This window comes from Chlamydotis macqueenii, chromosome 16, assembly GCF_036417535.1.
Source record: "Chlamydotis macqueenii isolate bChlMac1 chromosome 16, bChlMac1.mat, whole genome shotgun sequence".
Taxonomy (NCBI): domain Eukaryota; kingdom Metazoa; phylum Chordata; class Aves; order Otidiformes; family Otididae; genus Chlamydotis; species Chlamydotis macqueenii.
The window spans coordinates 2,085,859-2,102,359 of record NC_141571.1 but is presented as its reverse complement, the minus strand read 5'-3'; the positions used below and the strand labels follow the sequence as shown (position 1 = coordinate 2,102,359).

Genomic DNA, 16,501 nt, shown 5'->3' with positions numbered 1-16,501 from the left:
ATGCCACTCCACCTACACCGAACCAGGGAACTAGATAATTTTCATTTTCCTGGTTACTTTGGTGACCTGAGCAACATCATCAAACCCTTTGAGTTTCAACCCCGTGACTACAGAATGGAGATAAAAGCATTTACCTGGCAAAATTGGTAATAAAGAGGTTGTTCTTACAAGCACATAATGAACTTCAGACTGACTGAGAGCAACTGAGTACAGTTCTCCCAGGATCTCCAGTGACAAGTCTCAGATTTTTATTTTTTTTTTCCACATGTTCTGGGCTGAAAGATGTATTGCATCTTGACTGCTGGGAAGGAACAGACCTGCAACAGCTTAGATGACTTAGATAAGGCATAGGAGAACTCTGGGCATGGCAACAGCCATAGAGAGGAGCAACCCAGCTGCATCACTGTACTCTTTGTTAGCTCCCAGGCTCCTCCCCAACCCATTCAAATAGGGGTTCTATTCTGCTCGGCAGTTTTTCAGTACCTAAAAAAAAAAAAAAAATCTGGCTCCCACATCTCCATCAGCACCATAAGCCAGTTTTCAGGTCACAGAAAAAAAAAAGCATGGAGAAACACAGTTCTGTCTGCCTCCAAATCCATGCCTGCATGCAGACTCAAGGCAAACAAAGCTACTGCCTTATTCTGTGAAGAACTCTATCCTTGAACTGCCTGCTTACATTCAACTGAAGTACAGAACTCTACTTTTCTGCCTCTGAACATGACCACACTTCTAACTTACACAGCCTTACAAACAGCAAGAGGCATTTATGTTCATACAACACTTGTGGTACACTACACACCTTTTTCAAGTGTACACTGGAAGGTGGTTTGTTTTTGAAAGAAAAAAAAATCAACTAATATCTGCTCCTAGAAACAGAAGACACTTCATGCATCAGTGCAGTTATTCCACGGGTAAATGAAGAGTCTGCAGCTCAAGGTATTTCACTCAAATATTAGTCACCAAAACCAATGCCTTCAGGATTCAATGCACACTCAAAATTAATCTCCAAAATACACCTATAAAGCTCCCCAGTGAGGCAGGAGAGCTCACAGATGAACAATTATTTAACTTTCTGATCCAAATATACTGAAGTCAAGCTTTGTATTTAATGCACTAAAATACAGCACTAACTCAAGGCCATACTCTGTTTTCCTGAAGTATGTTAAAGTTATTTGACCCAGGAAAACACAAGCACTTAAAACCAGAAAGTATCATTGTTCTCCAGTTATTTCAGTGTGTCCCAACAGTAAGTTACAGAAACAAAAAGGCAACCGGCAGTTCTCCAAAAAGTTTTGCTTCCAACAGGAGAACGCCTATTTGCAAGGAAAAAAAAAAGAATACAACAGTAATGTTACAAGAGGCACTGATCCTGGCTTTATTCACTTAAGGATACATCCAACATTGGTTATAGCTCACTTGAAATTCAAAATGCTTTTAAAGAAACCAACCATAAAACTTTGATTTTTGTCTTACAATTCTGTCAAGTTTTCAAATAGCAAGTAAGTGACTTCTCAGCGAGACTGTGTTCTGTATTAACATACATACAAAGATTAAAACCCGGCAGAAACCTTCAGTTTCTGGTATTTGATGAACTGCACTCAGAATGACCGCCGCTCTCTCTCTGGGGAGGAGGCCGCTCCACTTACCTGTGGGATGGGTGCCCAGGATCCTGAGCTACTACACTTCATCCTGCCCCCGAGACATTTTGGCGATTAAATGAAAACAGTCCCTCCTTATGGTGCTGCTCAAGGGACTTCGCTCCCCGTTTGCATCTTTGTACTTGGCAGCTGTAACAAGATTTCTAGAGCACTAGAAAAAATGATTAGGACAGCACTACGCACGTCCTCTAGAGATTACTGATACTGACTGCTAGTGGAGAGAAGGGCACATTATGATCAAGAAGCAGAATGTGTTAATTTGTAACTCAAACTAATTGGCAGTATCTTCTGTAAATTCAAAATTTATACAAGACTGTGTTGCAGCTATCACATAATGATGTTACCTACTTTTTATTTTTTGCTGCATTTAGTTAGATTCTTTTTAAAGTGATGAAGAGTGCAGGACTTAATATAAACATCTCTCTATTAGAAATTGCAAAATTTAGGACTATGACACTATGAAAGCTTACAGTACAGTTTACCAATTCTATGTTACGATTCAGCATCAATATGGTGTCTGAACTACCTCAGAGCTACATTCTGCCTAAGTAAGCAGTATCAACATGTCCTGATGTCACTTTCCGTGCAAAATGCATTCCTGTTTGAACGTGGCTATAAAAGCATGAGCAGTTCTCACGTTGGTGTATCACCCCTGTGACTTTTTGTGACTGGTTTCTCTGTTTAATGATAGCCTAAAAATAAGCTTGTTATGTAAAAGCAAAATAAGCTTTATCTTAAACTTTATTCTGGGTCTTGGACGTCGTTCAGCAACATGATCTGCAGAACAACACGCCAACCATTCCCGTGAGCTGTTTAAAGAGGAAACTGAAGGAATAATCCAAATCGAAGACACTCACTGTTATAGTATCTTTAATTTATCTTGTTTTACAGAAGTCTGAATGGATTAAAAAGCACCTCCTTTCCCATCACGTTCCTTACAGTTGGTAAAATATATTCAATGAGCAAATGTATGTGAACAGTTTGAGGATCTGCATCTTGCAAGGATTTCACAGACCAATCAATCAAAAGCCAAATTTCTTGTAGTTTTTACAATCTTGTTTTAATACAATGGTAAATCCATTCCGATTGTAAACCTGTCCAGTCATATCTCCCCAGAACACTTTGCAAAATCCAGTGTTGATTAGCAAACTAGTTAGCTTTGGCACGGAGCTGTGCTCTCTTGCCTGTGACAGCCTGGAAACCAGTTTTGATGCTGGCGACGGAGCAGCGAGAGTGGCAGGTCTCACACTGCAAGAAATATAATCTGGTGTCCTTCTGTAGGATTGTGTCTGGTGATCGACACGTATGACAGGTGACATACTCCTCTGCAGAAAAGGAATTAAGTTGCAGTTAAAAGATAATGCACTATCAGCAGACAAGTCACCACTTCTTCAGCCTTTAGTTTAACAGTTGTGTTCAAAAGCATCTACTGACAAGTGGCTTACAGAGGCTGAGACAACCTAAAAATTCCCCTGTTCCCAGGTTAATAAAGTCTAGGTATCATATGGTACATTATGCACTGGCATTTTAAAAGTAGTAACAACCAGTTAAGACTTCCCACTGGTGTTCCATAACTTCCTTCACTGAAACGGCATTCCCAGGCGTCAGCAACTCTTGCACTGACACAGCACTAAAGCAGTATTTTTGTTACAGATAATCTGCGAGACCTCTGACCAGCAGTGACACGCACACTGTATTTGTTAATTAATGGGTACAACAGACTTGAAAATTAACGATTACTGTTATTTTCCATAGCCCTCATCAAAGCCAAGAGACAAAAGTCAGATGAAAACAAGCAATTCTCAAACGCTCTTACTGCTTTCCTTGGTACGTTTTAGTGCCAGGACAGAGTATGACCTATCCGCTTACTATAGCCATGGGAGAACCACCTGTACTTGCATTACTCCACTACAAAGCTGCAAAGCTGTAGCTTCTTAGCACCGACTCCCCACAGCATGCCAAGACGCAGGCCGCTGGTCATCAAAACAGGTCTGAGAGAAATCCGTTGTGGAAAAGTGATTATACTTACTGATATATCTTCTCAAGACATTTTCTATCTGTTTTTGCTGGAATCTTCCCTTGATTACAAGTTGGTTGTTACCATCTATTGAGCCACTAATTTAAAAGAAAAAATAATTAAGTATTTGATCTGCAGAAGATCTTAAGCATGAAAACAAATCAGGAATATGAAGCAAGATAATGATGCATTCGTCATGATAAGACTAAGTCAGAATTACTTTGTGGAAAAAGAAAAATACAAAATTCTGAAGACACTTAAAAACTACAGGAAGTTTTGCTCAAGCATAACCCTCAGTGCAGTAAAAGCAAACTCCAGCAGAAATCAGCCTCACAGTTAAGCTACTCAATCAGAAGAATGTTACAGAATTGAGAATTAACACCTGCTTTCCTCACAGAAGTGACCAAGACAACTCCCTAGTAAGGTGTAATGACTAGTAAGATCCTCTGATGTAGCAAGTTGAGTATTTTTTCACATTATGGTTTCTAAGATTTTGTTTAAGTCATCTGGAGCTGATGAGACTCCAAACCCCAGTCAAACAGGCATTTGTCATGGACACGGTGCAATCAGACACCTTGCTTCTCTATGTTAACATGTAACAACACTGTAGCCTACCATAGAGAATGAACAGACAACCAGAAAGTACACTACCACAGCACCAGATCTTCAGCAAGAGGCATATAAAATCAACACTGCTTTCATGCTAAGTCAGGTGGATTTAACTGCAGCATTAGAGAGAGTAACTTGCCACAGGCCCACAACCCTTGCCATTAGGCAGCCAGGCATTCTCTCTTCCCTAGCATTACATCATCTGCCACAGAGCCATCCTCACCAACTGTGACAAACAGCTCTGCTACCACAGCATCTTTGAGACATTTCTCAAACAGGGAATTCAAACCCTTATCCAGACTGTTCCCTGGGACTCATAGTTTGCCTCTGTACCTCTTCCCTAAGTTGGTATCTCTTCCATCAGCCAGCACAGCATCTACGTGCAGGGAAGAAAAGCCTGATGTTCAAGCACATAGATACAGACCTAAACCAAATAATTTTGGTTTTTTATCAGACAATGTCAACTACGCTGCCGTTGCTTCCTACACACAAACACAGAGACAGCCCAGTAGCCTTACCTTGTACCCAATTCTGCCAACAAAAATGCCAGGAGATGTTTTGGCTGACGATGTAATCTAAAAATAAAGTAAGGATATGTTTAACCTTCCCCCTTCAAAGAAATTTGATATTTATGCAGGACTGGCAGCCTAAAAAAAAAAATCTTAAGTTACCAAGTTTAAAAGGGGATAGTGCACTAAAGAGCATAGGCAGACAATGACTGAGGACACAAGAAAGCTGAACAGTCCACAAAAAACCCCACCACCCCGCCCCAAACCAAACTCACAGCGACTATTGAAAATAAGTTTTCTAGTTGAAATTTTTCTATTGTTATTCTCCCACTCCCCTGCCATTCCCTGGAAAAAAATGTTACTGGCTACCATTAAAAATTAACTTTAGTATACTACCCAGATCCTCAGTACGACTGTTTTCTGGCACACTTAAACAAATCAAAGATGCAGAAGTGCCCACAAAGAATAGAACTGCCTTCACAATAAATAATTAAGACATAGAAAGCACTGCAGAAAACAGTGGAAAAAATATTACTGAACTTCATACCATTTACCAGGAGAAGAAGAGTATTTGTAGTTAGCTCCAATTAGAAAGAACTTTCCCCATCCCCAACACTTGTAAATAAGTATCATTGGTGACTAAAGACTTTACAGAAGCCAGTGAACTCACAAGAGCAATAGCTTTAGTTTCAGTCCCCAAGGCCAACGTAGCAAGCCTACCATTTTCATAATTTAAATACAAAATAAGAAATTATCCCAATAAATCATCTTCATTAAAATCTTTTCACAGAGAACGTAGAGGAAACGAGCAGTATGATTGAAATAGCTTTCAGTTTACTTCTGGCTCACCGTAGTCTTTTGCCAGAAAATATGCATTAAACACAACAGCCAACGGCACACAAAAGCACATTCATCTGCTGCTCCTGGGAAATCTAAAGGGGAAACTTACAATTTGCAGATATCTGTAAAGTTGACAAAAGATGTTTTCTTGGTCCCGACTCTTACAACCTGCGGAGGCTTCATGACAAATTTTCGTTTTTCTCCAGCTACCATATCTGGGTTTTTTTCCCGCATGATGTTAAATACTCTATTGAGCAACTGCAAAAAAGGGATTCACAACAATATGAATATCTTGCATTTCTCAAACGAAGTACATCACTTCTAAAAAAAAACTTGAAACAGCATTCGCAATGAATATTAGACTGTCTTTGCCCATTGGCATTTCTCCACGTGCTTTTGAACACACACTTAAAAAATGTTCTGATAAATGCAAAATACAAAAGCTGTATTCCCAAGGGTTTACTTCACAATCCACAAGAACCTCAGCCTATTTGCAGAGGTGTTTTAGCTATCACTAATCTTGCCCTATACATAATTAACTGTGATAGAAGATGTGCTTTGTTATTTTCCTCTTCATGAGCTTCTCACTACAAGTCCTTTAACTTTAGGCTAGAAATGGGGCATATGAGCATAAGGTCCTGCTCTACTGATGTGTATCAACATGGAAAATATTTGTTAAAGTCTTCTGAACATTACCTCATCATATGTGTAGTCCCTTTCTGAGCCTGCCCACGCAGGTCCTGACTGAAGGCTAAAAGAAATTCCATCATCTTTTTTGCTATCTTCATCCTCAAAAGCTGTAAAGAAAGTTGTTTGGGATTCATTAAGAAGAAAATAAACATTCTTTAACCTCATGCCTACACCATTTCTAAAAGGTACATCAAAGAAGACTCCACTAAGATGCGGACACAAGTCTTCTCTGTTTGTCTGCCTACAAAGGACTCACGGCAGATTTGTACAGTGCTTTTACAGAACATTTTTCTCATAAATAATATAGCGGTAAAGTAACAAAACAAATTTTGAAACAAAAGAGGCACTTAAACAGTACTTGTTCAGCTACAACATGGACTACATTTTACTTTCAACATCTCATAGAGCGAGGCTATACTTTTACCTTCATCCTTCTCCATTATCTCATCTTCATCTGGAAACTTCACATTCTTCTTTTTCTTCTTTTTATTGCCCAACATGATATCAAGGTCATCTTCAGGTTCTACTGCCTCAGGCACATCTCCTTCAATTTTCAAGTCCTGCAAAGAAATAGTAAGGCTACAGTTTACAGAATGAAACACAAACCTCCATCGCACGGCATTAGAAATAATACTAGTGGTACACTACACTAGGCGAATACCAGTAACATCCACCACAGTCCTGAAACGTAACAGACAAGAATGTAACTAAAAGGATGTTGAAGAGAGCACTGCACCGCTACCATGAAGTAGGGCTTGGCTGGTCAAGAACAAGGTCATCTTATTCTTGCCTAAAGACATCAGCCATTTTAGGGCATAAGGGAATAAAACCCTCTACATACCAGACAATAAGGTAAGGCAAAGCTGTGCTACCTGTGGCTAGTCTCACTTGTTATCACAATTCTGCACACGCAGGGAACACAGAGCAAGCATTTTGCCTGTCTGGGGCAAGTCAGAGCGATATTTTCTTTCCCAAAAGGCAGAATCTAAAGAAGACATGTACACATAACCTAACATTTCTCTCTCCTCTTGCTCTCTGGGCTTGCCAGTTACACTGACATGCGATACAAAAACATGACTTAGAATAAAACTTGAGAAGACTAAAAATATCTCATACACCTTCTGGAACACAGAAGAGCAGCCAATCATTTCTAAAGAAAACACCAGATTAAAAACAAATTTCTCAGCAGATATATACCCTTTATTTGAAGGGCTGGCCTCTAAAGGACTATTCTGTGTGTGGCTTCTAACAGCCATTCACTTCTCTCATCCCAAAGACAAATTAACCTTGATGCTAGTTAAGATTGCAGAATTACTTGCTCATTGTGCAGATGAGTTAGATTTTTTCCACTTCTGGGTGAAAAGCCCTGCAGAAGCAACACATTCAGCAGAACCCACTACATACGAAAGACACAGTCAAATGCAAGTTTCATTATCAACTGCACTAAGACACAACGACAGACTTGAAACAACTCCTGCACTGCCCATCTCGAGGAAATGAAAGTAAGCAAGTTTTCAGCCATAGACAAGATAGTTGTGTAAACAAACCTTTACACCTTCTTCTGCTTCATCTATATCAAAGATCTTTTTTGTTTTTTTCTTCTTTTTCTTTTGATTGAAGAAGTTTAAGTCATCCAGGTCATCTGTTGCATCTAAGAAACAAAGGATTGCCAAAAGAAGTGTAACTGTAGAAACAGTTCAGACATTAAGTTTTCTAATTTAAATTCAAATTTTCAAAACACTACAGTAAGACATAAGCAATGATCTGTAGCTCCTACAGATATCCTTCAAGTTTAAAGAGGTCATTCCCCTCCAGACCCAAATAGCTCAGTACTATTTTACAGTTTCTGCATTTTCTTTTCTTTTTTTTTTTTAAGTGCTTAATTGTCTTTTTTCTGCTGTACAAGAGAAATTAGCCACTTTTGTCTTTACAGTAGAGATGCTTGAAAAAAATGAAAGCTGTAGGAGGAAGACGTAGTTTCTTTGGTCTACTGCAGGAGCCAATTTTATCAGCAAACTGGATTTAAGTTAACAGCATTCCCTGAATCAGGTCACCTTGACATTGGCCTCAATTTAAAAAGCAAGGTTATATACAGAATCGCAAGCTTATTTCCTGAACAATTCCAAAGAGCACTGTAGTTATCACATTCACAGTTGTCCAAAACCTAGAAACGCTTCTAACCAAATTTCTGTTATTCACACTATTGCTTAATTGTTCACATGAAAAACAGCTGTAATTTTGGAATTACTGCAACAACTGCACATGGAAGATTTAAAACGTCATGCTAACTATTTTAGGGATGTCCTCCAAAAAGGCAGCAGAGTATTACTCACAAGCCTCTAAAACTAGGGCCCAAGCATTATATATGGTGATGCCAAATTCTTGAAACACAGCTTGCAGTCTCAAAACACAAGAATACTACCTTTGAGAGTTTATCTACATGGATTCACTTTACCTTTCTTCCTGGTTTCTTCTTCGTCTGCTTCAACATCTTTGTCTTCTGTTGGCTCTGGTTCAACTTCTTTTGTTTCCGATTGCTGAGTCTCTTCTGCTTGTGTATCCCCTCCTTCCTCATCCAACATAAAGGGCTTCTTCTTTTTCTTCTTCTTCTTGCTCATAGTGGGATCGAAAATCATCTGTAAAAGTCAAGAGTTCCTTAGCAGTGTAATAATCACCTACCATTTAACATTTGTAACAGCTTTAAGTTTCTCTCAACTTTCCTACAGTTACCCAAACAGTTTCTTGGCTTCAATCCTAACTGGGGATTCTTCTGGATCTGTAACAATGTAACACAAGTTAGCTGACTCAAAACTGTGATTAATTAGGCTTTTTTATAAACAGCACAGGTCTTGTAACTGGTCACGTAACTGGTCAGTTATGCCTTGGGACAACAGAAAACTGCTTGACAGTTTAGAGCTTCTGCTACTTTTCCTACGATAGTCCAGGTTTCCTGCTATCTATGTGTTAGTTCAGCTGAAAATACACCAAAGCTATGAATCTTTGACAGACTAGCTACCAGCTACTTCTCCATTTTATTTTAATTATGGACTCAAATTTTGAATTAAGACTATATGAGGCAATCACGGAACCACTCAGCATCAGCAAAAAATTTAAGTGCACCTATACCAGAGAGCCTGATAACATGTCAGTTACGCTTTGTACTCCTGTTTGTGAGACACATTAGCTATCAGATCTATGAAAAGGCAAGATTTACCAACAACTCTCTTAATAAGAATGCTCTGGAGAAAGGGGCTGGTGATCAGCTGGTGATCAGCCCACTGTATCAGCTCTCAATACTGTGAAGCAGCAAAAGTCTCCTCCTTTTCCCCCACAGGTGGGAAACCAAACTTCAGAGATCAAGTGACTAAAAACGTTAATGAGTTCTTTAGCCAGAGAAGAGGCTTAATTCACGTAGTCTGACTGCAAAGAAGGCACTAACCACACAAGACTCACTTTTAACCTGTTCATAACCTGCAGACCTAAGGTATTTAATGCACAAACTCTTCAGTTTTCCAACATGGGAATGCTTCTTACCTTCTTCGCTTAAGACGCAAGTTTGACAGTTTTGTTGCATACATTTGTTACCTACAGCTGGACACATTTTCACGTCACAGTATATATTTAATACATCAAACAGTTTTAGACACTTAATGAGACTCTTTCTCCAGTTTTTCTTACCTAGTAATTGAAGAACGTTCTCACAGAGTTAAAATTCTGAATCATGAATACCCTCACTCATGAGAATACCACTACCTCATCAAAGGAGCGGTTCTCCAACTTCTTGTTTTGCTACACCCTGCAAGGTTGGTGGTTTCCCTCCCCCCATGAAGCAATCTTTTCCTCACACTTCTCACCGTCCTACACATGCTATTCTTGTGATATTCTTCCCATTTTCTGGAATTTAATTGTTTCATAAAGGCTCTATTAAAGGCAATAAACTTCACGTATGGGTGTTTGAAGCACAGCGTCACAGCAGTGTCCACGTATATGGGACACCAAAGCTTGAGGCTTTCAAGCTGCTGAACTCGTACGTTCTTCAGCTGTACATGCTGGGCTAGAATGCTTTTCAGAAAAGTTCTGCCAGAGGGCTTCCCTCTAATGCTTAGTCAGACACATGTATGAATCATGCTCTTGTAGCGCACAGTAATCAAAGAATGCGCAAAACCGGTTACGCTGTCTGCTGGCTTCCTCTCGGAACCTCCCCAGTCTGCTGAAACAGAAGGAAAGCTGCCTGCAACAGCAAGAGTTCACAGCTTCGGGAACAAGCACACGAACACCATTTTCAAGATCATTACTCATGTCAATGAAAAAGGTTTGCAAGACTCTGAAGAGTTTTGTATCTTACCACATGATTAAGCAGACAGAGATCACGCTCAGATCGGGTGTAATAATTTCTAAAAAGGAACCAGCCCACCCTCCCCAAATCATTCTTCTCTTTGCGAAGAGGAAAAAAAAAGACATCTTTCATCCTGAACCACCACTAAGCGTATCTTGTGTCCACAAGAGACAGAACGTGGTTTTGGTAGCACCACACTAAACCGAAGTTAACATACAGGCACAGCTCCTGGACGTAGATGATTGTTTTTTTCAGCATTAAAGCTACGCGGCTGGCCTTGAGCAGAGCACTGCTCTGAACGTCCACTCCACCCAGTCAGGTCCAGCCAAGCTTCTGCAAACCTAAGACCTAGTCATAACACGCTGACTGCTATCAGGGAACTCAGAAGAGTTCCACAACCCAAGAAGGAGTTGAAATATTTAGTTCATATTTAGCTTCAATGAAAAATAAGCAAGAGCCTTAGGTCACACATGCTTTAACAAACCACGATGGGAACTAACCCCAGTCTGATAACCAGGCTGTTTTGCCTTTCTGAGCTAGACAGTTCAGAAGTTTCTTCATTTCTTTTCTCTGTGCTGTAGGTTTGATTAGTCAAAGCATTACAATATCATTTAAACACTGAAAAACTCTACAAAGTTGCAGGCCCTCTATGGAATGGACTGGAGGCCCCGGCCCAAGCACACCAAACCCTACGCTTTTCCCGTGTAGAAATAGTTATAAATTTCCATCCTGTTTCTGCTCCCAGAGCCAAATTCCCATATGGAGTTCTCTCTTCTGTAGACCACACCGCTCGTTCTCACATTGAGCTCCTTATTTCAAATGCCTACATAGCCAAAATCCCAACTTACAGAAAATCAGCAAGTCAAAGAAGGAGGGGGGGGGGGGGGGCGGGGAAGAAACCAAAGCTTCATAGTTCAAATGTAACTCTCAAGGCAGAAGCCAACATTACTCTAAACTGCTGTGACAGTGGCAAATGCTGAGGAATCTAACAGAGGTCACTAATAAACTCCATTTAATTAGCCTGAATAAACACAGGCATGTCTACAAAACAGATAAACTCAGTTCAAGTATCCTTACGCTACACTGAGCTGAGGTCTACGATGGAGTGCAAAATTACTAAGACCAATCTGCATCTAAACGCTCCGCCTGCTCAAAACAGAGCATTCTCTAGTACTTCCTGGAGTTTCATAAAATTACAGGGCCAGAAGAACATTCAGCTATCAAGTAGGATTATAAATATAGTAGGATTTTTAATAAACCAAACAGATGTTAACAGACTGCTTCCCTTCAAACAGGACCCGTGTTGCCTCTGGTGTGCCACGCTTCTGAGCAGCACTGGGACAGCAGATGTTTCTACCAGGAAATTTCATTTTGTATACAGCTCTGAAAATGTTAAGCTGCAGTCCAATGCAATAAAACAAAGTTTTGTAACATCTATACCAGTTTAAGGTGCAAATTTCTCTTCATAGGTCTTCACCCTCCTCAACTTTATAGGATCATTGGCTTTAAAAAGTGTCATCAACTTAACGACAACAACTATGTGGCTCCTAACAGCCAGATACACAGAAGTTCTGGAAGGCACGTGCACTCACTCACTCCCACACATACACCAGCTGGATCTAACAGTGACAGTTCCAGCTACAGTGTCTGCTACTGATTTTACCGCATAAAAGCAATCAAGAGATGTAACTTTACTATACCAGACATTCCTGATATCACATCAATGTCAGAAGAAATGCATTATGCAGGGAAAAAAAAAAATTACTGACATTAAACTAAGTCCAAACTGGAAAACTCCAGATGAACTGCTCCTATGATCACCTGAGACAGAAAGCATCTGATGCAAGGATTCCTGAGCCCTAATTTCTGGGAGCAGAGTACAACCTAGACATGAGAATTGCAACGACAAGGGCACAATTAGGCATAAAAATGCAGCACATTCATTCCAGATGTCAAAGTAGTTGAATAAGTCTGTCTCAGCTACTATTAAAATAATTTGCAATTACACCAGTTCTCCTTTATTACAAAGGACAAACTATGACTTGCCCATCTCCAAGGCCAGAGCGATCACGTTCCTCAGAAGGAAACAAGCCACACAGGTATTTTAAACAACACCAGCAACAAGACACAAGAGCAAAAGCAGCCATCTCATGGATTCAGCCAGCGCAGTTTCCCACAGGCCAGAGAGTCACCCATCAGGGTTCCTGCAATCTCATACGTGTGGTTTTCCTTCTCCCGTGAGAGCAACTGAAATGAGGTTAGCAAAGGTGCCAACACATGGCATCTACAACGCTTGAAAAAGTCCTCAGAGACAAGTGTATCTACTTCCCTGAAACTGTGCCTAAACAAACACCACGGGATCCGAAAAACCTGACGTTATAATTTGTTAAGATGTAGCTATTTAGTTCTTGGGGCTAAAAGACAAGATATTAAAGCTCCAGACAGAGAGTGGCAAGCGAACTGACTAAAGGCTACACACCGCTAGAAGAGCACAAAACATGATGGAGAATGGATGGTGGGGAGACCTGCCTTCCTCCCCGGCCCTCCCTCCGCCAGAGCCGGGCGCGGGCAGAATGCGGGGAGCTCCAGGCAAGTTTCAGGCCTCCCCGCGATACGCGGAGCCAGACCGCAGCCGCGGGCCAGGCGGGACCCCGCAGCGCGCAGCGGCCGGGAAGGCTCCGGGGGAAGGCGCCAGCCCCCGACGCGGCCCGGCCTCCGCCCACCGTAATGAGATCGGCCGTGGGCCCGCTGCTCGGGGACAGCGGCGAGTGGGAGGGCGAGCGGGGCCGCGGGACCCACGCACCGCCGCCCGTCCGAGCACCGAGGCGCCGGCGCTGCCCCAGGGCGGAGGCCGCGCTCGCCGCCCGGCGCAGGCCTCAGGCCCGTTCTCCCACATGGCGGCGGCCCCGGCCGCGGCGCAGGCCTAAGGCTCGGCTCCCCCGAAGGCGGCGGCCGCCGGCTCTCACCTCGTCGCCCGACATGGCTGCGGCCGGGCGCGGAGCGGAGCGGCGCGGGAGACGGGCGGGGAGACGGGCGCTGCGGGACGCGGTCAGCGGTTGCCCACGATCGCCGCGCTCGCCTCTTGCATCAGCGCTCCCCTCCCCCGCAGCGTCGCGCCGGGCTCCCCTGCGCCTGCGCGGCGGCCCCGCGCATGCGCCCCCCGCCGCGGCGCCTCGCGGGAGTTGTCGTTTCCGAGCTGCGCCTGCGCGGCGGGGCGGGGCGCGGGAGCCGTGAGGCGGCGGCGGGAGCGGGAGGGGAATGGCCGCAGCGGGTTCTCCCGCCGCCGGGGCAGCGGGGCCGTCGGCCGGGTTGGCGTCTGACGGGCGCGGCTGTCTTCCCCTCGGCATCCCCGAGCTGGCCCAGGCGGCTCCAGCGGACACCTCCGTCCGGGCTCCTTCCTCTCCGGAAGGGCCTGTGAAGCCGCTGGGCCGCCACCGCCGCGACCGTTGCCGGTGGTGTGAGGGGGGAACGACGGCTGGAGCCCCACGAACTCAGGGCTGGGGCCTTGGTGTTCGCGGGGCGCCTCTTCCCGGGGTTTTTTGAGCCCAGGAAGAGCAGCGTTTCTTTCCTAGTTTTATTGCACACAAAGGCATGAAGGGAATAGGAGGAACAGGTGTCAGAAAGTGACAGGTCTGACACAGGGGAGGGAGAGAACTGGGTGGTTGCTCTGATCAAAGTACGGGGAAAAGCAGTACTGCTCTGTCCATCAATAAAAAGGCAGGCCTGCCATCCTTCTGCAGAATCCCAGACTCCTTGGTGCAGGAAGGGACTTCGGACAGGTCTGGTCCACCCTGCTTACTCATGCGGTCAGCTAGAACAGGTCGCTGAGGGCCTTCTCCTGCTGGGGTCTGAGTATCTCCAAGGATGTGGACACCACAACCTCTCTGGGCAACCTGTTCCACCATCTTCACAATTTTTTTTTTTTTTTGTATGTTTAAGTAGAGTACCCTGTAATTTAACCTGTCCCTGCTGCACAGGTAGGTAAGATCCCCCTGAGCCGCCTTTTTAATAGGTTTAATCCAGGCTCTCACCTTCTCCTTCTGTCAAATGCTCCAGTCCCTTTGTCCTTCCTCATTCCATTTCCCTAATACTAGCTAATAAAAGAATATGGCACTAATACACAACACAATTACTTACCGTGAAGTACGTGTTAAAATTCTGCCTCCCAAACAACTCCCTGAAATTGAAAGCTCATGCATTTCACGCAGGATTTAGAGCTAAAGCAGGCAGAGCCATCAGCCCAAACGGTGATCCCAGGGTGTTTTACATTTTAGTATTTCCAGACCATTTGCATTCTTACAGTCCCATAACTTCCCATTATGTGGTGTAAACTTGTACCAGTCTTTTTATGCTAGGAGCAGATTATGCACGCTATATCATTTAACTCTTTTTAGTCACCTACAAGAAAAGACCGCCCAGCCTGCCTCCCCTTGATCTTCCTTTCATCTCCCTTTCTTGCTTGCCTCAGCCGAAGCTGAGGACACGCAGCATACTCGGTATGCACAGCCATCACTCTGGAGACACAGGAGGCACCAGGACAGGATCGGTTTTAGCTTTTCCCAGTATGACTGAAATATTTTTCTGTGAAACCTCTGAAACTCAACTTCAAAGGATTGGTTTCCTTTCTTGCTTCAATACCACCTCATTTCCCTGGGTATTTGCCGCATTTTTGTCCTTGTCACTTGCCGTTATGTCGCAGGGATACCATGCGTTTTCAGGTACTGCTGGCAGCTGTTATTTAATGCTATGAAAAACTGAGCAGACGTATTTGGTGTTGCTGTAACACTGAAGATGGTCTCCCACCAAATTCTTCTTCCTTCTTGTGCTGCAAGCGTTTGCTTCAATATCCCAGCCACATGAGACTGTTCAGGCTGAAACACTTGGCACCGGCATGAAGCCAGAGCGCGTGGATTGCTGACGACTGTGCCTGCGCCGCGCTGCCCACAGCCCAGCTCCCACCTCCCTGCCCAGAGCTCACCTGGACCAGCCTCCTGTCCCGAGACAGGGTAACTGTTGTGTTTCTCTAAGCTGTTCTTAAAACCCACCATGGACAGAGATTCTCTCTGCAGCCTCTTGAAGTGCCTGACAAAAAAAAATTTCATCTTCCTTGCTATGACTTGCTCCAATGCCTGTTGCAGCGTTCCCTGAGAACACACAGGTTCATTGTTCTCTGTGTGACAACCCACAGGCCTTTGGAATATCACTGTGCCCTTTCTTGTCTTGCCTCCACAGTCGTCTCTTCCCAAAGACGCAAATCCAGCCGCTCCAACCTTTTTCGCAAGATCATAATTTTTTCTTCTCTTCTCATTTTCACTGCCCTCTTCTGCACCTCACTTATGTTCGTATTTCTTAAGTGCAGGGCCCAACAGAGGGCATCGTTCTTTCACTGGATGCCTTGGCACTGCCAAAGAGAGCAGCGTAATTCCCCCCAGTGTCTCATCCACGCCGTATCTGTTAATACATTCTAGAATAAGATTCACCATTTTCTGTGTTAGTAGTACTTGGGGATCAAGTGTTGTAGGTGACAAATACCCTGAGATATTTGGTGATTAAAAATCCTGATATTTCCTCCAGTTGGGTTGCCTAATGAATAATACATGACATAACGTTGTGCACACATATAATACAGAATATTTGGAAAATGTCAGAGGAAAAGCTCGTGGGAGCTGCTAGAAGTGCTATGCTGGAGTTATGACTTGATCTTCAGACAGAAACCAAAACTGCTGTCTTTGAAGGTCTTGTCTGCAAACACTGCAACATCAAAGGCATGCCTGGGAGATCACCTTATATTGATTTTTTCCCCTCCTCTGCTGAAAGACTATTCAGGATTGTTGTAGTTCAG

General features: G+C 43.3%; 1 protein-coding gene across 1 annotated transcript; it reads right to left on the bottom strand.

Annotated features, from left to right (window-relative positions):
- Positions 1–2,511: 2,511 nt before the first annotated feature.
- Positions 2,512–13,790, bottom strand: EIF2S2 (eukaryotic translation initiation factor 2 subunit beta). The gene is made up of 9 exons (XM_086760722.1): positions 13,626–13,790; positions 8,779–8,959; positions 7,871–7,974; positions 6,748–6,883; positions 6,330–6,430; positions 5,743–5,891; positions 4,803–4,859; positions 3,688–3,773; positions 2,512–2,983 (listed from the first exon to the last, which is right to left on the bottom strand). The coding sequence occupies exons 1-9, from the start codon at positions 13,638–13,640 to the stop codon at positions 2,808–2,810; spliced, it is 1,005 nt and encodes a 334-aa protein (XP_086616848.1). The 5' UTR covers positions 13,641–13,790; the 3' UTR covers positions 2,512–2,807.
- Positions 13,791–16,501: the final 2,711 nt, after the last annotated feature.

Coding starts and splice junctions, on each gene's coding strand:
- EIF2S2 (XM_086760722.1), bottom strand. Junction 6,431..6,747: donor GATAATGGAGAAGGATGAAG/GTAAAAGTATAG, acceptor CTTTCTTTACAG/CTTTTGAGGATGAAGATAGC. Junction 5,892..6,329: donor GGGACTACACATATGATGAG/GTAATGTTCAGA, acceptor CCTTTTTTGCAG/TTGCTCAATAGAGTATTTAA.